Here is a 26,808-nt window from a genome sequence, read left to right as displayed (position 1 = left end):
TATGCAATTTTTTTGGCAAAACAAACAGTTGATGATTTTCGCAGATAGTTTGGACCCCAAGAAATCTGCAAAATATATTTAAAAAATGTGTGTCACGAAATTTAACTGAACTAGATTTTTTTATGTTAGTCATAAAAATTGAATGTTTTCATAAATCTCAACGGGGCAACCTCTAAACGTTTCAGACAAAGTGAAATCATGTAGAATAAATCTCAAATACTCAGCAAACATTCCCATTATGTAACCTCGAGGACACTGTTTCTGAGAGGCCAAACAAACTAAATATATCAAGTCTTCTTATTCGAAAGATACTCTGTATTCCAGTTCAGCCACATCTGCGTACTTTACGAGACATTTTTTCATAATTGAAGGAATTCTTTTCGTGTTTGCATTAGGACAGAACTCAACGATATGTGTTACAGTACCTATATTGTGTAGAATTGATTCATCATCATCAGTACGATATTTAAGGTGCTAGGAAAGATACATTGAATCTACGAATATCTTCAAATATTCTTCTATGTGCGTACCAGCACCGTTTAGTTAGATCATTGGTCATTCAGTTCACAATCACTTTCTTCTCCGTTCGCTTCTCCTGCACGACGACAGATAATAATTGTCCAATTCTAACTCTGAATCGAATTTCCTTTGTTCAGAATCACCTCTGTCGAAGAGAGAGAGAGAGCCAGTCACATGCCAATATTGCTCCAAAAGTCACGCCCAAGTCCAACTATTGCAGGAAGTCGATAACTTCCTCAAGTTCACGAATCCTTGCCTGCTGGTGGGCCCATTTGGCTTCCGCTGATTTTACATCGTTCAGACCCCACTTATCATGGGTTACCCTCTGCTGACAGAGTTCGTTTCCGCTACATACGACCGCTTTTCCCCCACCAGCCCTTCTATCAGATCGTGGATGCTTCTTCGGAGCCGGGCAAATCTTTCCCCCCGGAGGAAACGGCGGTTCGCTCATGAACTTCCTCAGACACGCCTGGTGATAAACGTGTCCGCAGAACATACGAATCACATATCGATCGTCCTCTTCGGATAGCACCACATTGGCTGAATCGACCGGGAGCGAGAGTTCCGCACAGACAGGACATCGCTCTTCGGGGAATCCTTTCATAGCTTCCACTATGAAGCGAAGCGTTCTCTCCAAACTTGGTTTTGGTGTGAATACATGATTTGTGCTCAATTGCCTCAACGGAGGCTCAACGCATTGCCTAGCGATTTCTTTTGCTTGACCATTGACAAATCGAACCAAAGGCAGGGGAAGATTACAGTCGTAGTCTTCCCAATCGATCCTCTGCGCGGGATACAATTCCGGAACGTGAAACTTTGCCGTGAAATAGAACGAACCGCCTCTGGCTGTTAATCCGACCGAGGACGATTTCTGGCGTGGCTTCAACTCCCCAGCAGTTCCATCAAGCAGCTTTTTGATATTAAAGATCTCCTCGGTCACAATGCAAAGCGGATTGTCCCGGAGGTAAGTGTCCACAAATTTCAGCACTTTCATAACTTGAGGCTTCCCGACGAATTCGCTTGTCTTATCGTCACAAATCTTGGTGAACCTCTCCAGGAACGCTAACGACATCGTTTTGCTCTTGAACTCCAACAGAAGCTTATTCTGTGGATAATCTGCGGGGAAACGAAGACAGACCGTCAGCTGCCGGGATTCCGTTTGGTGGATATCGACACGAATCTGGAACCAGGTGGAAAATTACCGGGTGATTCAACCGGAAAATGTGAAACGTAATTAAAGGGGGTGTACTTACAAGAGAATTCATGCACGTTATCAGCTTGGAATGTGGCAGAACATTGCCACACAAACGGGACACTTCGTCCACTTCGTCTTCGATTAAACCCATGATTTTGATTCCGGGTTTGAACACTCCGAATTTGCAAATTTCAAGCAAAAATTCGTCCTCCCGAGATGTTTTTTTTTTTGTATTGAAGCAGGCGTAAACAAATTCCCGGTCATGAAAAATATGCTAGCTGCGCTTATATGCACGGAGAAACAAAGTAGGTTGAGAATTTATTGAGGGTTCATTCGAATAAGCTGAAAATGGCAATTTTTGACACCCACCCACCCCCTCGTAACGCGTTCTGTGTGAATATTCTACAAATTTTTGTCGAATTCGTTTTTGTTCAGTTCCAACCTAGGTTCGCACTAGTTCCAACCTAACTGATGTCAAAACGTTTTTTATTCGCTCAGGTTGGACCTAGTTTCGCACTAGTTCCAACCCCAAAACCGATAGGTTCGCACTGTGATAAATCACGGTTTCATGACTGGGTTCACCAATACAACTTCATACGAATTGTCAAGATTGTAACAACAAGAACTGTTCTTCAGTACAAACCAACAAAAAAACATCCAAAATGCAAAATTGTGTGCTTGCGGTTACGCTCGCTGCTTCCGAGGTCAAATTATTTGAATCAGAATCTGAATCAAATTTTAACTCGAAACTCCTGCCAGTGCCTGTGAGGTGCAGATTTGGTTTTATCAGTTATTTCGAAAAAAAAAAAAAGATAATTAAGCGAAAGCGTGTGGGCAATTTTATGAATGACGTGGTGAACTACATGGTATGGATAAAAAGGTAGTATGTACCGTAATCCGGGGTCAAATTGATCACTGGAATGATTAGTAGGTAAATTCCAGCGAACAATTTCTTCGAAGAAAATACGCGCCGGAATTCGTCTACAGATTAGTTGTTTAATGTTTCGTTGACATCAAAGACATGTCATATTTTCTACTTTATAAACATCTAATGATGATTTTGAACTACAGTCGACTCTCCACAACTCGATATATGCTATAAATAGATGGATTTATCGGTAACTTCGAATTTCTTTACATCGTGCTCTCCTTAGGTCGATATTTCCGTAACTCGATATCTCCACTAGTCGCTGTCACGTTAGAGGTAAATGTCTCCATAACTCGATATTTATTTTAAAATACTAGTTCTTGTTTGGAGGTTGAAGGTTTGGAGGAATAAATCCTTCACGGAGAAAAAAATATGGTAAAGACAAGCAAACTTTAGTTTATTTCAACCAAAACTTCACTTTGAATTTGGCACAAAAAAAAAGTTAGCTTGCTTTTACTCAGCGCGTTGGTTGAAATAAACTAAAATTTAAAGTAAATGCTGTAGAGACCTTCCAGTTAAATTCAACCAAAATTTATTTGCAATAACCATTCAATTTGTTGTTTCATTTTGACAGTTCCTAAAACAAACCAAAATTATGATTGTTTCAAACAAATCGAATAGTTTGGATTGACCAATATTTGGATTGAATCAACTAACTTTGTTGTTTGAATCAAACAATGAACATGTTTATTGAACAGCGTTCCCTCCATCTTTTGTTTTTTTTTGTAAATGATTATGCAAAATCGATACTTCTTCATCATTTTATTTTTAAATCGGCATAAAAACTTATAATGAGAGCGTAAAAACATTAATTTTGATTTCAACATGAGTTTACATGAGAAATTTAATGTGTGATGCCCCGTCGGCCTTTATGGGAAATGTTGTTCTCATCTGAAATGCAATCGAAAAACATAAACATTCATATCAAAATAAAACAAAATATTATGCAACCAACCTTGTTCAAGGTTCAGGGTAAAATTAATTGGCCGGCACTTTCACGTGTTTTACCTCGAATTGGTGTCATTTAAATTTACTATTATCGAATACAATTTTGGCTAGCGAGCTAAACACTGTTGGAGTATGCAATGGTTGTGCCTCGTAAGCAAAGCGGCAAAACTGATGTGTAGAGAATGGCGAATGACGCATGCGCCGGTAGGGCAGTCGGCGAGCGAGCCAAATAGCAAAGGAAGAGAGGGAGAATGGAAAGTTTACCATTCATCCGTAAAGTGATGTTCAATCCGTTCAGACGTGTTTATTAAAGCTTTCTCGTTGCGTAAAGTAGTTGATTTGTAGTTGTTTTCTTTCCTACCGAAATCCTGGTTCCGCGTTCCGCTTCGGTGACCCTGTTCTGCGTTGTGGTGTGTCCACCTCTGCCCAAGAGGTTATTGGCCCAGCAGTGCCGAAGGGAAGGTTCCGGATTACATAGGAAAAAGGTTCCGAGAGAGCGAAAGTGATCACGCCTTGTGTGAGTGTGAGTTGTTTTTCTCCGCAGTGGTGATTTTGCGTGGACAAAATGGCGGATGTGAACAAGTTTGCGTTTGCCAGACTGAACAATCAGAACTGGCAAATATGGAAGTTCCGGATGGAGATGCTCCTGACCAGGGAGGAGCTGTGGTATGTGGTCGGTGATGCGAGGCCGGCTGTAGTGACCGATCAGTGGACGAAGGACGACCGGAAAGCTCGTGCCACTATCGGATTGTGTATAGACGATAATCAGTTCGGTTTGGTTAAAAATGCGAACAGTGCGAAAGCTTTCTGGGATGGATTGAAAGTTTATCACGAGAAGAACACGGTAACGTCGCGTGTGTCTTTGTTGAAGAAACTGTGCTCGTTAAATCTCGCGGAAGAAGGTGACCTTGAGAGTCATCTGGTGGTGTTGGACGATTTGTTCGATCGTTTGTCGAATGCGGGGCAACCGCTGGAAGAGTCGCTGCGGATTGCGATGATCCTGCGTAGCTTGCCCGACTCCTACGGAACATTGGTGACGGCCCTAGAGAGTCGTGCCGATGCGGATATAACGATGCAGCTTGTGAAATCGAAGCTGATCGATGAGTTTGAACGTCGGAGAGAGCGTTCCGGCGAAACATGTGAATCGAAAGCGATGAAAAGTGTTGTTGTGCGAAACGATGTGCAAAGCGTGGGTGGACACAACGATAGAACGCCGGTGAGGAAATGCTACTTTTGCGACAAGCCCGGTCATTTGCGTCGCAACTGTCGTTCATTTTTGCTAGCGAAGCAGGAGCTAGAACGAGAGTGCGAAGATAAGAAGAAGCCGGACGACAGAGTGCGTGTGCGGCAATACGCGAGACAAGCTATGGACGAAAATTGTGGTGCCAGTGTGTGTTTTATGGCTGGAGTGGATCAGCAAAAGTGCTGGTACATTGACAGTGGAGCAAGTCGGCACATGACGAGTGACAGAAACTTTTTCAAAGTGTTCAAGTCGCTAAGAGAAGGACAAGGTCAAAGCGTTATATTGGCGAACGGTAAAGTGGTTACCGCCGCCGGCTGTGGCTATGGGTTTGTGTACGGTGTGGACGGAACCGGAAGTGAAGTGGAGATAAAACTTACCGATGTGTTGTACGTTCCGTCGTTGGCGAGTGGACTCGTGTCAGTGGACAAATTGACGGCGAAAGAGTTTTCGGTGAAATTTAAGAAAGATGGTTGCGATATTTGCGATGCATCTGGTAAGAAAGTGGTAATTGGTGAAAAGTCGGGGTCATTGTATCGGCTGAAGCTAACGAAGGTTGAGAAGAAAGTAGAGGGCCAGCGGCCGATAATGGGCGAGAAGAAGACAACGAAGGGAAGAAGTTCACCAGTCAGTGTGGTGAGCTGGTATTCGGAGAAGAAGCAGAATAGAGCCGAAGAACGTGAAGAAGAAGAATACTTCGATGCGAACACTTCAAGCGAGGAAGTGGAGCCGCTACATGTGGCGGAGTCCAACAGTGGAAGCCCGGATTCGGATGCTGATAACTGGAGGGAAGTTCGGCGATCCAGGAGGAGTAATCGTGGAGTACGACCTGGCCGGTTGGTTGATTACGTTGTTTGAAGCAGGAGGAGATCAACCTGGCATGGAAGGCAGTGAGGATGCGGACGAGTACGAGGACAACATTGAGGAGGAGTGTTGGAGTATGCAATGGTTGTGCCTCGTAAGCAAAGCGGCAAAACTGATGTGTAGAGAATGGCGAATGACGCATGCGCCGGTAGGGCAGTCGGCGAGCGAGCCAAATAGCAAAGGAAGAGAGGGAGAATGGAAAGTTTACCATTCATCCGTAAAGTGATGTTCACCCGGATAAAAACGTATCATTCAGTGAATGGAATAAACCATTAATGTACAATATAACGTATTGGATACAATACAGCGTATTGTAAGTGAATGTCGAAGCAATATTATTCTTGTTTGGATAAACAATTCAAAAACAATATAATATATTATAACAGAACATTGTATTGTTTTTAATTGGTTTTATACCTTACAATTTTGGTCAAATTCCTATTTTCGAGTAAAACAACTGTTGCTTTTTTCTATGTAGCTTTGCTGAAAAAAATAAACAAAACAAGTTCAGAAAGCAAGAAATGTTGGGTGAAAAATATTCAAAAAGTAAAAATAAGTAGTTTTTTAGAAGTCACTTGACATTAGCTGTAACGACGAATGCAATCATGATACAGTTCGTTGAATTGTTTTTGTATTGTACAACAATACACGAATTGCTAATCAAGACAATACATGAACAATATATCGTATTGTATTTTCAAAATGTTTGTATGAGAAAATATCTATATTTGTATTGTTACGATACTTAACCACCCATACATTATATTGCCAAAATCTCATATACAATACAGTGAACTGTTCAAAACAATATATTGTACTGTAATTGTATTGTCATTGTACAATATACTGTATTGTATTTCCAATATATTGAATGGTACTGTTGCAATACGCTATATTGTTTTTGTATTGTATTTTTTATCCGGGCAATCCGTTCAGACGTGTTTATTAAAGCTTTCTCGTTGCGTAAAGTAGTTGATTTGTAGTTGTTTTCTTTCCTACCGAAATCCTGGTTCCGCGTTCCGCTTCGGTGACCCTGTTCTGCGTTGTGGTGTGTCCACCTCTGCCCAACAAACACTACTTACATGAAAGCAATTTGTTTTTGGTTTTTCCTCAAACTTCAATAATTATTCTAATTTTGGATCAGAGCACGCTATTCTTCAACACGAATTAAACATAACAAGTCGAATAAACCATGATGAGGCAATGGAAATTGAAGCCTGCTCTGTACAAACTACAAATTGGGGTTGATTTAACCTTTGTTCTGGTTTGTATTTTCTTCAAACAAATTATCGATTTATATTAACACAGTGTTTTTGTTGAGATAAACTAGAATTGTAGTTTGAATCTCACAGCTCTGAACAAATTGAAATGTGGTAAAAACAAACTGGACTTTAGATTGAAACAACTAATTACTTACTTTGAAGCAAGCTTATTTTTTTGTTGACATGACAAAAATTTTGAGTAAAAATCACCCAAACATTTAGGTTGTTTCAAACTAATGGCATAGTTTTGAAACAACAAAACAATAGTTAGAAACAACTAAAATACGAGTTTGAAAATCAACCAAAATTTTGGTTGTTTCAAACTATGCTCATTTTTCTCCGTGTTGTAAGTTGTAATAAAAGTTCAAAACATTAACAAATAAAATTATTGATTGTCAGTAAAGTAACGTGATTTTACAAAAAAAAAGTTTTCAAATAATAGTTTTTAAAATACTATTACCAAAATAATATTGCCTTCTTAAGGATGTGATCATTAATGTATTGGAAATACAGAAATTTGTTCCTTTGATTTTGGGATTGTGTCCGTATAGTCTATAACTCGATAATTCTATAAGTCGATGGTCTCTTGGATATCGAGTTATGGAGATTCCAAAGGATGGCATAACAAAAAGTTGTGAAACGTGCCTTGCGATGTGATCAATATGCCCCCGGATTACGGTATATGCATTTGATTTGAGTACAGAATTATTTTATTCTAATTTCGACGAAATTTCCGCCTGTAAAAAGCAACAGCTGAAATTATTGAGATTTGCGCAGTTTTGGAAACGGATACGAAATAGTAGTTTATGGAACAAGTTGCAGAATGATGATTTTTACAGCACGCGTCGTAAATTTATCTACGATGCTTGCCGAGAGTATTGTGCATCCCGATAAAATTCAGAAAGAGAACTTCGCTCATTTTCCTCTTCTTTATCAACGAACTTAAGGTAACACACGATAGACTCATAGTGGCATCCATGAACAATCTATGTTCAAACTATCGTTGAAATGAAAATATTTCTATTTTATATCATATTGGTCATTCAGTGATCTATCGGATCATATGCTTGCTAGCAACAGGCATGTTGATACACTTTCAGTTCATCTCTGTCTGGTAGAACCGATATCACACCCCGAAAACTGCAAAATTGATAATCATTTATGGATAGCAAACAGTTGCACCTTAAGCACCGCCAACACATTTTCAATCGGAAGGATTTTGGCGCGCTCGAACTGACAAATCTTCCGTTGTAGTGAAACTTCCTCAGTCGACGTGATGTTGGACTGTTTTCAAAAACAGTCGAGATAAAAGCCGAGCCGGCAGAGCAATGACAGTTAGTTCGTTCAAAACTTCGCTTCGGAAGTCCAACCGACGAACTCCAGATTGGTGCTGCGAAGTCAATATTGACAATACAGCTCTGCGTGAAGGAACGCACACCAACACAAGGTTTGACAGATTAACCTGAAAACGTTTTTTTATTCTGGAGTCAGGTTAACACTAACCCAGGTTTAAAAACGAAAACGACATTTGTATGAGCCGTAACACCAGCAGAACAAACACCCACCCCTTTCAGCGTTATGAAATTTGTGAACAAGCCCTAACGATGTCCGGTATTGGGTGCTGTCCGGTACATGGGGATCTCAACTTGATTTTGGAAAACAAAAAGGGCACATATAACATACAAATGATTGAAATATATTTTATATTTCTATAATGCTTAAAAGATAGAAAAAATACGACAAATGATTAAAATATTAACCTAATAAAAATATAATATATGAAATAAAGGGATTTTAGTATGGGCCCATTCACAAATTTCATAACGCCGAAGGGGGTGGGTGGGTGTCCTCATGGTGTTACGGCTCATACAAAACTTGTAAAATATTCATACAAAAAGCGTTACGAGGGGGTGGGTGGGTGTCGAAAATGGCCATTTTTGGCGTTATGAAATTTGTGAATAAACCCTATGGTTAGATGAACAATTAAATTAAAGTTTTAACAAGTTATGAAATTCGATTAATCATTTCAGACTGTTTTTGCTTTGTGAATAAACTTTATTTTTGACCAGCATTGACATAAATTTTCTCACTGTGCGCTATAAATAGCCGACTGAATACAGCTTGCATCAGCAGAAGTAAGGCGCTTGTTCAGTTGTTGATCAACATCAGGAATAGAAATATAAGTAATAGAACGCTAGTGGCGCTGTTATCACAAAACAGAATTATTTTATTAATACTTACTATTGATGTTTTTGATTGTTTGTTTAGTGCCATGTTGTAGCTGATGTTTTATTATGGTTGAAAAATATGATTTGATACTTCTAGACCCGGTACTCAAGCTGTCAGAGCGTGGCAAACTAGATGTTGGTCTCACGAATAGTCGCGACATTAGCATTCTACGGCTAATGCTTCTACTGCATCAGGCCTGTGATAATGTGGCTAAGACTGTTGTATATCTCTGTATGCGTGAGGCTCATATAAGCTTGACCATACCTACTTCATAGGAGAGGCGAGTAGTCTTACTCGGTCCACCATCGTGCATAGGTCACATTGCGTATCGGTCTATTTCACTGTAAGTTAGTTACCACAAGATGGCGAAAAAGATGGGATCTGGTGCAGTGTTGATAATTTAAATTTATTTACAGAAGCGATTTGCGAGTGATTTGAGTGATTTTTATTCCAAGTTTCAATTAACCAAGGTAAAAAAAAGAGAGAAGAAATAAGCGTGATCATGTCAGAATCTACATAGGATACATTGTTTGGTTTGGCTTGGACTGAAATTCTCATTAATCGTGAGTTAAAGTGAATAAAATTAAAATAAAACGAAAAGCAGTTCTGAAGAAAAGAAAAAAAAATACAAGGCTGTGGCTGATAGCGTCGGGAAAAAGCTGATTCATTGAATTTGTTCGAAATTGAAATGACGCCAAGTCCGCCATGTTGGAAAAATGCTGAAAAAAGTGAACCGAGCCTCCGCGTGTTAATGCATGTAAAAAAAAAAAATCAGACTAGCACTGATAGCATCCTGGTGTGTGTTGAGTCGCTAAAGGAATAATGGCTGGGTAGATGTTGGTGGTGAATAACCTTTATCGTGAAATAATGCTACATCTTGGACTGTATTGGCATCGGTAGTGTTTGGTGTGTGTGGCAGTATTATTTACGGCATGATTGTTTGCAAGTTTAATCTACGTGTGCGGGAAAGGTGAGGTCAGAAGAGTGAGAAAAATGGAAGTGAGATTTTGGAATGTTTGGTGTGAAGATGAGTTGTTTGCTTCTGTACAGCTAAGGAATGTGTTAAATTGTGGTAAGTCAAAAGTAATACCATATATAATGCGTGCAAATCTGCAAAGAAATCAGTCAGCATGACCAAGGTAGGTACCCTTTATCCGAAAAATGGCTGAGACATATCAATTAATAGCAACATGGGAGAACAGAAAAAGTGAGGTTATGTTTTGTCGTGTGATTTGGGTTGTAAAAACATATTGAGATGGTATATGTAATATGATGTTGAAGCTACCAACACAAAACTGATTGTGTGGAACAGCAGTAAATTCACTTACGCTGGTTAGCACCAGCTATAAAAAGAAAAGTTGGCAAATAAATTCAAGTGCATTGGTTAGCACCAGCTTTTAAAAGATATGTTGGAAGTAACACTAACGGAGGAAAATTGGTTTGAATAGATCAAAGCTTTTGGAATGTTGCGAGGATCTATTGAGGGAATACATCGAAAATAACTATGAAATTCTTGATTGACTTTGCACACGGTTTTGAATGTTGAACTATTGTCATTGTGATTATTGAAGGTCGCTCTTAGATGATGCGAATGTTTGTTTAAATGAAGAAAAAAAATGTAAATAATGGTCGTGATTGACACGAATGAATGATGTGCGTTATTGAATGATACGTATGTTGCAAAATCAATTTAATTTAGAGAATGTCGCTCTTGGATGATGCGGATGATGTGCGCTCTTGGATGATGCGGGAGTTACATGGAATAAAAAGTGAGCACGTCACTCTTGAATGATGTGAATGAATGATGTGCGCTATAAGATGATACAAAAGTTAAATAAAACTAATGTTTATTAAAATCTGGCTCTTGGATGATGCGAATATATGTTGTGTGCTCTTGGATGATGCGAAACTGATATGAAATAACCAATAAAGAATGTTTTGAGAACATTGCTCTTGGATGATGCGAAAGATACACAAAATAAAAATAAAAAGTTATAAAAAGTTGTACATTGGTCTTAGATGACACAAAAAAAAGTAATGATGTGCGCTCTTCGATGTTGCGTATGATAGTAAATACTAAATTCTCGACTATTGTATGAAAATGTAACCAAATGGTACTATTAGATTCTGACATGAGGCTTCGAGTGACACAAATCTGAGCAAGTGTTGTAAACATTATTGAAAAATTGTTCACAGCTTTCGTCACCATGGATGATCCGAATCAAACTGAGAGGGATGTCTCGAATGGTTCAAATGGGCCGATAATCCAGCAACATTTATCCCCGTTCAGTCCGGCATCGTACAATCTTCCACACTTCAAATTTAAACATTTACCGCAATCAGAAGTACGCAATGCTTGGGGATCATGGATTAGGTGGTTCGAAACCGTTATGGCAGCTTCGAACATCACGGATGGCCCAAGCCGTAAAATGCAATTGCTTGCTATGGGCGGCTTAGAATTGCAGAGTGCTTTCTATGGGATTCCTGGGTGTGACGAACAAGATGATCCATTGCAAGATCCGTACATGTCAATGAAAGATAAATTGAGCCAATATTTCTCTCCAAAACACCACGACAGCTTTGAAAGGTTTCTTTTTTGGTCAATGGCACCCAGTGACGCCGAATCCATTGAAAAATTTGCTCTCAGAGTCCAGCAGAGGGCTGAAAAGTGCTCGTTTGGAATGACCGCAACTGAGAGTAGACAAATTGCGGTAATCGATAAAATCATACAATATGCCTCCGGAGACCTGCGTCAAAAATTACTGGAAAAAGAACACATAACTCTCGATGAAGCAATCAAAATAATCAACGCGTACCAATCTGTTAGATACCAATCGTCGAAAATGAACCCAAAACCGATCGGAAGTCTAGCCAATCGCCCCTATGAGCAAATCGATAGGGTCAATCGACTTTACGAAAGTTCAGCCAAAAAGTACGGGGCAAATCCAAGGTGCCTGCGTTGTGGATACACTCGACATAGAGAAGCTGTCCATTGTCCGGCATTGAATAAAACGTGCCTGCGGTGCAAGAAAATTGGACATTTTCAAACGGTTTGCAAAACTAAAAGCTCATTTAACAGTGTAGGTATTTTTATATTGATAACAAGCAAGGAAAATTTTAAAGTTGTTATACCTTTACCTCATATTTATTAGGGAACATTCGATCGAAAGCGAAAAGCTACTATTGTGAATAGTCAAGGCCCCTCTCATCAATCTAAGTATCCTCGATCCTACTCTCGACCAGTGTACCAAATCGATGATCAGCAAAATAAGGAACCAAAACGTGAAGAGTTTCCGGTATACAATGTTGGAGAATCCGATGAGTTGATAACGTGTTGTATTGGGGGAGTTGATGTTACCATGCTCATTGATTCGAGATCTAAGCATAATTTGATCGACGACACAACATGGGAAATAATGAAGCTGCAAGACGTCAACATCCGAAATGAAAGATTTGATCACGATAAACGGTTTTTGGCTTATGGGCGTGTTCCATTGAACCTAATCACTGTTTTTGATGCTGATCTGGAAATCAACGATGGCGGGAAGCTTTTGAAAACGAGTGCCTCTTTTTACGTGATCGAAAAAGGCCAGCAACCCTTGCTGGGTAAGATAACCGCTCAACATATTGGAGTACTACAAATTGGTTTGCCTAGTTCGAAAGATGCGTTGATCTCCAGAGTCGACACGATGAAAGAACCATTCCCTAAGATGAAAGGAATAACGCTAAGTTTGCCAATCGATAGATCAGTTTCGCCTGTTATCCAACCTCTCCGTCGCTGCCCTATACCACTGCTGCAGCAAGTTGAAGCTAAGCTGAAAGAGTTGTTACAGTTGGATATAATAGAGAAGGTTACCCAACCGACGTCATGGGTATCACCGTTGGTTCCAATCATGAAGGACAACGGTGAGCTAAGGCTCTGTGTAGATATGCGAAGAGCCAATCAGGCTATCCAAAGGCTCAACCATCCCTTGCCGGTCTTTGACGACATGTTGCCGAAATTTCGAGATGCGAAACTTTTCACGACGTTAAACATTAGACAAGCTTTTCACCAAGTGGAATTGTCGGAGGATAGTCGTGATGTAACCACGTTTATTACAAATTGGGGTTTGTATCGTTACAAACGACTTCTCTTTGGGGTAAACTGTGCCCCGGAACTGTTCCAAAATCTGATGGAAAGCATTCTTGCAGAGTGTAAAAACACAGTAGTATTTATCGATGACATCCTGATTTTTGGGTCCACGGAGGAAGAACACGATTTGGCAGTGAAACATACATTGAGCGTTTTGAACCGGTATGGTATTCTATTGAATATCCACAAGTGCAAGTTCAAGCAAACGGAGATTTCTTTCTTGGGTCATAGACTTTCACCAGAGGGAGTGGCACCGGCGGATGAAAAAGTTCAGGCTATACTACACTTCAGAGCTCCACAAACAAAAGAAGAGCTGAGGAGCTTTCTCGGCTTAGTGACATACGTGTCGCGTTTCATTCCAAATTTGGCAACTGTGAACTATCCTTTACGGAAGTTACTCAAGCTGGAGACCCCGTTTGATTGGAAGCAAGAGCATCAGGAGTCATTCGATCAACTTAAGCGAATAATAGGATCTATCCAGCACTTAGGGTATTACGACCCTAAAGATCGAACATTACTAATCACCGATGCATCAGGAGTAGGGCTAGGCGCTGTATTATTGCAGTTTAAGAACAATCAGCCTAGGGTTATTGGATATGCCTCAAAAAGCCTCTCAGAAACCGAGAAAAAGTACCCGCCGATCGAAAAGGAAGCTCTTGGAATTGTGTGGGGAGTCGAGCGCTTCAGAATGTATCTTCTTGGAATACATTTTGAGCTGGAGACAGACCATAGACCGTTGGAAACTCTTTTTACGGCGAATTCAAGACCAACGGCAAGAATTGAGCGTTGGATGCTGAGAATTCAAGCATTCAAGTTCAAAGTAAGGGTTTGCTTAGATTTAAAACATTTGTGTATAGTATAGAATCTTATTCTGATAATTGTTCACAGGTTGTTTATCGTAAAGGTTCTGCTAACTTAGCAGATACATTTTCTAGACTTGGAGCTCACGTCCCTGATACTCATTGGACGGAAGAATGTGACGTTTTCATTCGGCGTGTCTTAGCGGAATCGTTGTCCACCTTGGTAAAACCTTTGAATCAAGATGATTTCGATCCAGAAGCTGAAATCTTTATTCGAACTATCCAAGAGGCTGCTGCAGTAGATATCGAAGAAGTTATTCAGGCTACAGCATCGGATCAGGAGATGCAAAAGCTTAGAGCATGTATCGTAAACGATTCATGGAATAATGAAGATTTAAAACAGTATAATCCGTTTCGTAACGAATTTACATATGTGAATTCACTCATCTTGCGTGGATCCAAGCTCGTTATACCGAAAAGCCTGCGGTCTAGAATGCTGCAGCTAGCACATGAGGGGCATCCTGGACAGTCCCTGATGAAGCGTCGTTTGCGAGAAAGATGCTGGTGGCCTGGTATAGATCAATCTGCAGTAGATACATGTGAATCATGCGAGGGTTGTCGCTTGGTTCAGCTTCCCGATCCACCAGAGCCGATGATGCGACGTCAATTGCCCGACCGTCCGTGGGTTGATATAGCGATAGATTTCCTGGGACCAATGCCATCCGCTGAATATATTCTGGTAGTCATCGATTATTACAGTCGTTACATGGAACTAGAGGTGATGAGTAAAATAACAGCACAGGAGACTATCAGACGCTTAAGACGTATTTTTCGGATCTGGGGGCCACCTAGAACAATCACGCTAGACAATGCAAAACAATTTGTATCTTGCGAATTTGAAGAGTTTTGCAAAGCAAATGGCATTCATCTCAACCATACGTCACCGTACTGGCCCCAGGCCAATGGGGAAGTTGAACGCCAGAACAGGTCGCTGTTGAAAAGAATGAAAATTGCGAATGCATTGTACGATGATTGGAAAGCGGAACTCAACAGTTATCTAGAACTGTACAACAACACTCCGCATACAGTTACTGGTAAAGCCCCTAGTGAGCTTCTGCAGAATCGGAAATTACGCACCAAACTTCCTTGTATCGACGATCTTCAGACCATGCCTCCTAGTAGTGACTTTAGAGATCAGGATCATGAGAGAAAAATTATGGGAAAACGGTGGGAGGATGTGAAGCGCAGAGCAAAACCGAGCACTATCTCGATTGGCGACACAGTTCTCATGAAAAACCTTTGTCCTACGAACAAGCTGTCGACCAATTTCCATAAGGAGAAATTCTTGGTTGTGAACAGACAAGGATCCAACGTAATCGTTCAATCTATGGAAACTGGTAAAACATACGATCGAAACACATCTCACTTGAAAACGGTCTCTGATCCAGTGCCAATAACGGTCAATGACCCGGACACGAATTTGGATGATCGGTCATTGCCCACCACATGCGTTGATCCAAATATCGATGAAGAATCACATGACGGTGCTGTAGTCTCACATTCGGTACCGGAACCATGTGAATCGTTGCTGCCTTCAGTACAACTGCGACGGTCGGCACGAACACCCAAGCCGAAGGAAATATACAGCCCATGAAGCTAAGTATCCACATGTATTAACGTTTTACTATTTAATGTAATAAAACAAAACTATCATTAACGAAATAAAATAAATTATTTGAAAGAAAAGGGGATGTGATAATGTGGCTAAGACTGTTGTATATCTCTGTATGCGTGAGGCTCATATAAGCTTGACCATACCTACTTCATAGGAGAGGCGAGTAGTCTTACTCGGTCCACCATCGTGCATAGGTCACATTGCGTATCGGTCTATTTCACTGTAAGTTAGTTACCACAAGGCCCATGGCACGGGACGACTTTTAGCGTAGTCAACATCTCCATTTATTTACTCATTTTCGGGTAATTTGAATCGAGAGTGCAATCAGAATGCGAAGTTTTGTTTAATGTTTATGATCCATAATCGAGCAAGTGTCGCAATCAAATCACTGATTGCTTGCTTGGAGGCTTGCAGGATGCCTTTTAATGTTTGCTCTCCTTCCAAAACCATCGAAATGTTGAATGTGCTTCAACTTTTCGGCACATTATTAGCTGATTTAACAATATCAAAAATTGGTAATCAAACCATATCAAACAATTAAACTAAATAATGGTCAGTTCTTACAACTGACAGTGGGCGATATTAACTTATCGCCCGGGACATCCTGGCTACGAAGAACACTGTGTATCGATATATACACGGCGTGTCTGGTAGAACAATATTATCACAAAAAAAATAGACATCGCTAAATCTTTCACCATTCGAAAACATAGCTTTTAAGCTTTCATTTGACAAAATCCACCGAAGGATCCCGAACATTTTTATTTATTTTAATTTTTGTTCCTTAAAGTACATTATTTTTATATGTAATCTTGGTAAAAGGCAGTTTTTTTTCTCTCAAGCTCGATGGTAGCCTAAAATTCAAATGAAAGTTGATATTACAAAGATATATAAGGTGTTGTAATAGACAAAACTTCATATTACATATTAGTCAGCAAAAAAATCAAGCTTATTTAAGCAGCACCTTTGGGTGCCATTGACATCATACGTCACTTTTGCTGAGATGTCAGCAAACGACTTTAAACCAAGATTTGCACAGAGAGATGTATCGGCTTTCTGATTCAAGTCGGCTTTCTGATTTAAGTGTTTAATTACTTCTAGTGAATAACTGTTTCTTTTAATGGTTAGAATACATGACTTTCTTCTTCTTTTGTCTGGAATTACATCCTTATTGGAACAAATCCAGCGTCTTAGCTTAGAGTCCTTCGGATACTTATTAACTGAGAATTTGCTTCGGAATCGTTCATTAATGTTTTTGTATATTGTATGTAAGAAAAATATTCTCGACCGGTGAGATCAAACCAATCATCCTGAAAAAAAAGTGATTCATAACAATTTCACGTAGCTTTTCCTTCAATTAAATATTTCAGTGTTGAATTCCGTACAAATTCAAGCTGAAAACGATTGATACGAATTATAGCTCTTGTAAACCATTTTTAAGCAGAAATAAGACTTGCTGCTGAGTTGATATGTTCATCTTTTTCACAATTAATATGATACACGAGGATGCTTGACTTACTTATTTGGTAGTGCAAAAATAAGTGAAATCCTTCAGTCTGTTGAAAACTGTGTTTTTTTTATTTTGTATAATGGTTGATGTGCTAGTAGATGATAGCCTGGGGCAAGTGGAACATATAAGTAAGTAATCCAGATAAATTTCCAATTCCAAAAATAATATATAATATCCAATGGATCAATCACCTTGTGATAGCATAATTGCTGATGGGTGCACGAGCGGGAAGGTATCTTTTCGAGATATGGAAACTCTTGGAAGAAAGTCTTAAAAATCAACTTTAACTTGCAGTTATTTTACTTGTTAATCTACCTCATAATACTTATCAACCATATTTTTAAGCTGCCTATGTTTTTTTTATTACTGCAGTCATTGTGAAGATTGTGTTAATGCTGTCTATGCTTGTCAAAAAAACACATTCACGGTGGAATTATTTTAAAAGTTTGGTTGAACAGAAAATATCTTCTTTTGAAGCTTTTTGCTAAGGCTTGAGGTATAGAGCATTTAAGCATATGTCGTTTCCTTTCGCAGGCTATTGTAATGTTGATCGATTCTACTTTTTATGATCCTCATAATAAAGCAATACAGACAGTAAATTGTGACAAAAAAAAACCTTTCTCCCGGCAATCGTCTCATACACTGCGCGATAAAACTCATCGATGCCTCAGAAAGACTCAAAACTATAGTGTTAGAATAGTTTTGAGTCTTTCTGAGGCATCGATGAGTTTTATCGCGCAGTGTATGAGACGATTGCCGGGAGAATTCGCAGATAACTCATTCCAGCACAAACATAACCTAACAAGCTGGAACTCATAGACCACATGATCAAATCTCGCATACTCTGAGATAACGCCCTAAAAGCCATTGGTAGCCACGTGTGTAGCTCGTTGTTTCTGAGCAAATGAAAGAATAGGCATCCAAACCAACATCACGGGCAGCTAGATAATGATCCTTTCTTCCCCATAGCGTTGTGAAATAACATGAAAATCCATTCAAATGCTCAGAAACAATGAGCTACACACATGGTTACCAATGGCTTTTAGGGCGAAATCAGAAGTTATGCGAGAAATGGTTGATTGGTTCCTGTACAGAGAATACAAATGCACAGCAAAGAAAACTCTCAATTAATAACTAAGTGCTCAACGAACTCTAAGCTGGGAAGCAAGCTATGTCCCAGCAGAGGTGTAATGCCAGCCAGAAGAAAAAGATGAAGAAATTCAATGTATTCCTAACCATGAAAGGAAACAGTGCTCGGATCAATATACTTCCACATTCCTAATAAGTGTCCAACAGTCGAACTATCAACATATCTAATCCAATAAGTATCCTATGGCTCTTCAAATTCTCAAAATTACATAGGACAGTTTTATTTTTCACAAAATAAAACCTAATATATATTTATTTTATGAACTTTCATTTGGAATTGAAGCTTTCATCGGACTAAAGATAAATGAAACTGTCATTCACAATGATTACTTTTAAAAATAATTTGTTCTAAAGAACAAAAATTTACAATAAAAAAAATGTTCGGAATCTCTCGGTGGATTTTTTTGGGGAACACGTCAAATGAAAGCTAAAAACCTATATTTTCGAATGGTGAAAGATTTAGTGATGTCTTTTTTTTTGTGATAAACCTTTCCCATATACACACCGTGTATATGGTTGTCATGGGCCTGATCAGCATAGCACGTATTGATTAGACATTGTTGAATAGAAGCTCAAGCATGATCAATATTCAGCTAAAAGAGGTTTATATTGGGCACTGGAAGGCTGATATATGAATTCAAGGATGGCACACATGGCAAGGTATACCGCTGACGATGGGAAGGTCTCGAGTTTGAATCCAGTATCCAGGTAATTATTAGAATTGGTTATTAATTCATGGTAAAAGTATACACTGCATTTGAAGTACGGTGTTAAGCGATTCTTGATCATTTATTTGTTTTCAATTAATTTTGTGGCAGTTGAATAAAAGCTGCGATTAATGCTTATAAAGTGATTTTTAAGTTGTAGAATAAAGTCAATATATAACGACACGCTCTATAACTTCTCCAAATTTGTGTGAATAACGCCTGAACAAAGGCTTCACATGGAAATAATTAAAATGTTGTTAAACATTATGCTGAATTAAACTGCAATAATGATGTTTGTTAAATTAGCATTGTTTTATCAACAGTCCTTATTTGGCTAAGTGAAACCTGAATAAACATCATTACAATATATGATTACAATCACTAAACGATAAGTAGCCTAATAATTTCGCCAGATTTGCTTGAACAATGTGTGCGTAGCAGCTGCAAAGTAATATAATAAAGCAACTATTCAGTATGTAGATGTGCTTTATAAACGATTATAAAATAGGCAAATGTTTCTTGGGTATATTATCAATTAAATTAGCATTCTGTTTCACTTTCAATTTTGTTATTTTGTTCTCATATTTTCAAAATAAAATAAAATCAGTTTTTATGAAATTCATTGAATTTTCCTTCTTTATCAGCCCCATGGATTATTCCTGTGATAAGCACGGTCATAAATAAAATTCGTTTATACTAGCAATGCATATTTCTTTTTAAAACATTCCAATGAGTGAATAGACCGAATACGGTTTTAGAATGGTATTTAACTTATCTAGTATTTTATTTTCTTAGCGTGTATATGTGTGCTCTCCTGATGCGTGAGACTAGAGGACTGACACGGCTGTCATCCGGTATACATTTCGGCTCTTTCCAACATTGTTTGATACTTCGCGTTTTGGTACCCACCCACGCCATATTGAATTAATGTTGGGAATTGTAATTATAAGGCTATCCATGAGGACTTTTCGTGATAGGACTGACAACTTAAAGTGTGGATGCAACCGAAATGAAAGAGTAAACAAATCATACGAGTGTTATCGGAGCTTTACACTTTCCTTTGTAATCGAAAGTCACTCCGATCGCGAAACGTCAAAAGCACATGGTAAAAACTATAAGGGTACATCCCTATGGGGTTGTACGAACTGGTGACGTAGGACCACGATGGTTAATTTAACTGAATTTGATGTCGTTCTTGTTGCTCGTTTTGACTTCATACTGTTTTCAGTGCTCGAAACTTTCGTAAATATTTATGCATATAACGATTTGCAGCCAAGTGTACGTTTAATCATGTCCCAAATATACATTATCTTTATCCGATGAATTCGTCATATTTATCTATGAAAATGTGAAATTTCACTTCAGGTTGTATGATCATTTTGAAATTATATTAGTAACCTCCTATGAAATATAAGGTAGCATTGGAAAGAACAGTAGTGATTGAGGCTTGTTCAGCATGCTGAAGCAAAATCAAAGTAATTCTAATTAAAGAATATTTAACAGCAATGTGTCTATAGGAAGTTATTCGAGGATTATAATGAAAGCTTCAGTCATCGCTTTATTGATCCTATGGTTTGAGAGAAATATTATTCATCGCTTGGCAATGTGATAAATAAAGTCGGAAATATTACTCTGTTAACTCTCTTACACACATTTGGTGGCCCTGAAAAGAGCCATAGGCATTGTTAGCTCGGATGCTGTCATAGATGAATCGCACTACAGGATGTTATCAGTTGATTGCCATGGTTAAACGAAGAATCCCCAACGCAAGTGTAGAAATTTGTATAAGTTCTCTGCTTATAAGACGAACCAGGTGAATGTTTCGTGGTGTGGATGGCACACATCAGCAACAGGTATTAGATCACACGGCTGAAATCGAAATCTGAAAACGTAGCTTAAGTTTGAAATCTTGTGCGATACCACAAGCCGAAAGCTCGATTTGTCTAATAATAGTAGTAATGATGCCTAACGGGCTTGATTCTTGACTGCACCACAGATGAGTTTATCACGAGCCGAAATCTCATAAACCAGATGCTGATCAACAGCTCAGCAGGCTTCTGGCTACGAGGTGCTCCTCGCTAAGCAGGTTCGGGGAACTCTTACCAGCTCGAAAGCGAAAATGGAATGAAACCAAATCCGGCGAAGGAAGCATGCTTTAAACCCTTAGATTAGCAGATGATGCTCCTCCCATTCGTGCTCTTCTCTTCTAGTCGACCAATCTGGAAAATGGGTATGTGCCAATAATGTTTTGGGCTTAGAATTACTTGAAAATTGCGAAAAATGATAATGCGTGAGAAATTGATCAAACATGAATAGTTGGAATGCTTGACATTTACTAAATATTCTCTAGTTAGCTATTGATAATCAATAGTTTTCTTTTGTATGAAAGTGAATTTCTGATTAATGCGTGCCAAAATGATGAAAATTTTTCAATCAGAATTTCTCTTCAAAACCACTCTAAATATGTCGCAATTTTGTTACATGTGATCATTTTCATAATCGAAATGCTCGGCAAATCAAAGACACTGTTGGAAATGCCACTCTAGTTTACAATCGTTGTGAAATGTTGAGCACTCACCCCGACGGCAGCAGCGTCCAAGAATAGTCTCAAATTGCCGTGCCATCAATTATTCATGACAAATTAAATTTTGTACGAAACTGTGAGATTGATTGAGGAATAAAAGATGTAATAAGGTCGGAAATATTATTCTTTCAACTCTTTTCCACAAATTTGATGGCCCTGACAAGGGCCGATGGCTTTCTTAGCCTCGATGCGGTCACAGATAAATAGCACTGTGCAGTGGCGCAACCAAGGGGGGGTTTTGGGGGTCAAAACCCCCCCCAGAGCAGATTTTTTTTATAATAAATTTTAAATATATTTTTGAAACTCAACACCAAAGTCCACAAACACTGGACCAGTAAGTTGTATTGACAATTATGTTGTTTTGAGTTGTGGATCTCTAATTTGAAGACTTTTGAAGGAGTTAAAAACGTAGTTTACTAGCTTTTTCTGATAAATTAGCCACAGATTTTCGAAGAGAAGTTTGTATCAAACAAACATGCAAATATGTTTGTATATCTATACCGTTCAAAAAGCTGTTTGATGCAAAATTCGATGCTTTGAAATATCTTTTAGTTGGCTCAGCATTTGGCAAATTTCAAGATCTCCAGATAGCACGTGAATTTCCGGAGAAGCAATTCTTTAGAAGATTTGGAAGATGGTGATTCCATTGCTAAGCTGAAAATTCGTCTACAATATGGAAATGCTTCAATATCTACAATGCTGATTTGCCCTCGACAAACTGCTAATGACAGTCGCAATGCTTATTACTGCGACTTGTACTTGAAAGATTCTGATAGTTGAAAAGTGTGTATAAAATGGGATTTCAGATGGACGGAGAAACTCGATTAAAAATCCAGATATTACTTCGGGAGATAACATAATCTTGTAATTCGCGGTTGGTAATAAAAGAACAAAGTAAACACATTTGACATTAGCAAAATACAGCCAAGTCGTTATAAAAATATGCATACAGTATTGGGTATTCATACAGGCCTGGTTGCCAGAGGTTGATCCTTTACAGTGTATGTGCGCGCATCCATATGTAGCTTGGATAAACTTTCGAACAAACTACGCGATATGTAATACGCATTTTGGAAAACTTCACCAGGTACAAAAGATTTTCTTTGAATAGACTTGTAAATTTATAAAAAAATTTATGCCCAGAATGGAAGAGAAAAGCTTAAGTTTGCATTTGGTGTTATTTTTTTCTTATGGTAATCTCGCAATAAGGCTGATACAAATATTATTTTTTTTTATGTCCGAGTCCACTTGAAATGTACGAGGGGGGGGGGGGATAAAAATAAATAAGGAACAAAAAAATAAAAATAGAAAAAAAGTTATTTTTTCGAATTTTTATTTTGAACGATAGTTGTTCAACTTTTTTCAATCGTCCTCTGGACCTTTATTTTACCTGTGTTTTACTTCGAAAATTAAAAAATCCCAACTGATGCCAAAAAATAGATGAATCTTTTTTTTTCTCCCCTTCAAAATTTTCGGATTTTTGAAGGGGGGGGGGGGTGACGTAAAAGAAAATTAATATTTGTATCAGCCTAATTTTAAATTATTCAGCCCGAAAGTTTTTACACCCGTTTTATTTTACCAAAAACACATAATCTTCAGCTTCACAAAACCCCCCCTAGAGCCAAATCCTGGTTGCGCTACTGGCACTGTGGGATTGATCAGTTGATTGCCATGGTCCGTGGATGGCGCACAACAGCAACGGGTAGTGGATCACCGGGCACAAGGCGAAATCTGGAAACGATGCTCACTCTTGAAATCTTGAGCGATTTCATAAGTCCGACGCTCGATTCGCTGCTCTTTTCTCTTCGGATCAGCTTCTGGAATTTAGCTCCTAACGGTCTTGCTTCTTGACCACCGACCACCAGACGCTGGATCGCTAGCTTGGAGGTTAGCAGGTGCGGACGTCGTTGCACAGGATCGGAGGAGCTCGTGCCAGCTCGGAAGTCGAAACGGAATGAAACCGAATCCAACGAAGGGAGCATGCTATATACCCTTAGATTAGCAGATTATGCTCCTCCCCTTCGTGCTCTTCTCTTTCTAATCGACCAATCAGGGAAATGCATATGTGCCAATAATGAGTTGGACTTAGAATTACTTGATAATTGCGAAAAATGATAATGCGTGAGAAATTGGTCGAACATGAATGAAAGGGTTGACAATTACTAAATATTCAATAGTTCGCTATTGATAATCAATAGTTTTCTTTAATATGATGGTAAATTTCTGATCCATGGTGCCAAAATTATGAAAATTGTTCAATGGGAATTTCTTTTCAAAACCATTCTAAACATGTCGCAATTTTGTTACATGTGATCATTTTCGTAATCGAAGTGTTTTCATAAAATATGGCAAATCAAAGACACTGTCGGAAATTCCACTCTAGTTTACAATCGTTGTGAAATGTTGAGCACTCACCCCGACGGCACTGCAGCAGCGTCTACGAATAGTCTCAAATTGTCGTGCCATCAATTATTCATAACAAATTAAATTTTGTACGAAGCTGCGAGATTAATTGAGGAATATAAGATGTAATAAGGTTGGAAATATTATTCCTTCAACTCTTTTCCACAAATATTATGGCCCTGACAAGGGCCGATGGCTTTCTTAGCCTCGATACGGTTACAGATAAATAGCACTACGGGATGTTATCAGTTGATTGCCATGGTCAAACGGGGAATTTGCTTATACGACGAACCAGCTGAATGGTTCGTGACGTGGATGGCGCACAACAGCAACGGGTATTGGATCCCCGGGCACAAGTCGAAATCAGGAAACGATGCTCACTCTTGAAAGCTTGAGCGATTTCACCAGTCCGACGCTCGATTAGCAGCTACTCCTCGGATCAGCAACTCTGGGGGCTTCTGGTAATTAACTCCTAACGGGCTTGCTTCTTGACCGCCGATGCTGAATTTATCACGGTTCGAAATCTGGGAGCGCGGATAAATTTGCGGCGGCGACGACGATGGCTTGGACGCTTCTCCGAGCAGCAGTAGTTTGCCGCTCGGAGAAGCGCCCAAGCCATCGTCATCGCCGCCGCAAATCAATCTTGCGTCTTCCTCTTCCGACGACACAAATTGGACTGTGACGCGGGTGCAAAAGCCAAGCGAGAATGACTCGCCCGATCGTGTTCACAGTCCGACCGCAAAAAGAAGACTGAGGGAAGAAGCAGGGACCCGTTTGCTTTTATAGTGGGAAGCGACACCGTCGAAAAGTGCTCGAACGTGATTGGTTGGATAAGAAAGGGGTCAACATTTATCAAATTTTCAATAGTTTAACAACAAAATTCACTTATCGGATATATTACTTACGATGCGTACATATATTTCTGATCGAATGATACTAAAATCGTAATAATTGGTTCATAAACAACTGAGTTATTTCAAAATCTCCCCTAATTTCGTTACATGTCTCATTCTCCGTACTTTTAAAATGAAATGTTGAGCACTCACCCCGATGGCACAGCAGCAGCGTCCACGACTAGTCAATTATTCATAACAAATTAAATTTTGTATGAAGCTGCGAGATTGATTGAGAAATATAAGATCTAATAAGGTCGGAAATATTATTCCTTCAACTCTTTACCACAAATTTGAAGGACCTGACAAGGTCCGATGGCAGATGAATAGCACTGCGGGAAGTTATCACTTGATTGCCATGGTCAAACGGGAAATCCTCAACGCAAACAGCAACGGGTAGTGGATCCACGGGCACGTGTCGAAATCTGGAAACTCGAGCGCTTCCGACGCTCGATTAGCAGCAGCTCCTCGGATCAGCAACTCTGGGGGCTTCTGGTATCTGGTTCCTATCGGGCTTGCTTCTTGACCGCCGATGCTGAATTTATCACGGTTCGAAATCTGGGAGCGCGGATAAATTTGCGGCGGCGACGACGATGGCTTGGACGCTTCTCCGAGCAGCAGTAGTTTGCCGCTCAGAGAAGCGCCCAAGCCATCGTCATCGCCGCCGCAAATCAATCTTGCGTCTTCCTCTTCCGACGACACAAATTAGACTGTGACGCGGGTGCAAAAGCAAAGTGAGAATGACTCGCCCAATCGTGTTCACAGTCCGACCGCAAAAAGAAGACTGAGGGAAGAAGCAGGGACCCGTTTGCTTTTATAGTGGGAAGCGACACCGTCGAAAAGTGCTTGAACGTGATTGGTTGGATAAGAAATGGGTCAACATTTATCAAATTTTCAATAGTTAAACAACAAAATTCACTTATCGGATATATTACTAACGATGCGTAGATACATTTCTGATCGAATGATACTAAAATCGTAATAATTGGTTCATAAACAACTGAGTTATTAACGTTCAAAATCTCCCCTAATTTCGTTACATGTCTCATTTTCCGTACTTTTAAAGTGCACCCCAATATAGAAAACAAAGACGTAGTCCTACGTCAAAAAAACCAGCTTGTCGCAGCTGTCTCATGGATTAACCTACTGGCTCATGCCACCACCCTGCGTGAGACTGGGGCATTTTCACCAGCTGTCAGTTGTTTCAACTGAGGGGTAGAGTTTTCTAGTTGGAAAGCAACCAGTTCAAAACCCCTTCTCCCCTCCCCCAATTCAAAGACGTCAATATTTGTACAAATCTCGCATAATTTCTGATCTCGCCCTAAAAGCCATTGGTAACCGAGTGTGTAGCTCGTTGTTATTAAGCTAAGGAAAGGGCCTAAAATACAAACTATCACCACTGGACGATAGAGGAGCATCTTCTTTTCATCGTAGCATTGTTCAATGACTTGTAAATTCATTCGTTTGTGCAGTAACAACAAGCTACATACATGATTATCAATGGCTTTTAGGGCGAGATCAGAAATTATGCGAGAAATCTTAACGTAACGTATTTCGGCAAGTTCTCTTTCGGCGAGATATTAATCCGTGTATCACTGATGTTATGAAATTCAGTGCCGGGTTTTTGTTTGTGAATTTTGACAGTTTAGTTTGTTGTTTTCCAAACGTTTCAATAGCTGTGTTCAACGAGCTGCTCGAACTTGGTTGCAACCACTTGCGAGTCAGCTTTTGGTGTTCATTGAGCCACTCCAACCTACTTCGAGTCGCTCG

The 26,808-nt window shown here is 39.4% G+C and overlaps 1 protein-coding gene across 1 annotated transcript; it reads right to left on the bottom strand.

Moving 5' to 3' along the window:
• Nucleotides 1–412: 412 nt before the first annotated feature.
• On the bottom strand, nucleotides 413–1,969 carry LOC5566061. The gene is made up of 2 exons (XM_001650371.2): nucleotides 1,773–1,969; nucleotides 413–1,699 (listed from the first exon to the last, which is right to left on the bottom strand). The coding sequence occupies exons 1-2, from the start codon at nucleotides 1,863–1,865 to the stop codon at nucleotides 731–733; spliced, it is 1,062 nt and encodes a 353-aa protein (XP_001650421.1). The 5' UTR covers nucleotides 1,866–1,969; the 3' UTR covers nucleotides 413–730.
• Between the last annotated feature and the right edge of the window lie 24,839 nt (nucleotides 1,970–26,808).

The sequence above is a fragment of the Aedes aegypti genome, chromosome 3 (genome assembly GCF_002204515.2).
Source record: "Aedes aegypti strain LVP_AGWG chromosome 3, AaegL5.0 Primary Assembly, whole genome shotgun sequence".
NCBI lineage: Eukaryota > Metazoa > Arthropoda > Insecta > Diptera > Culicidae > Aedes > Aedes aegypti.
This window is presented reverse-complemented; position numbering and strand designations above follow the sequence as displayed.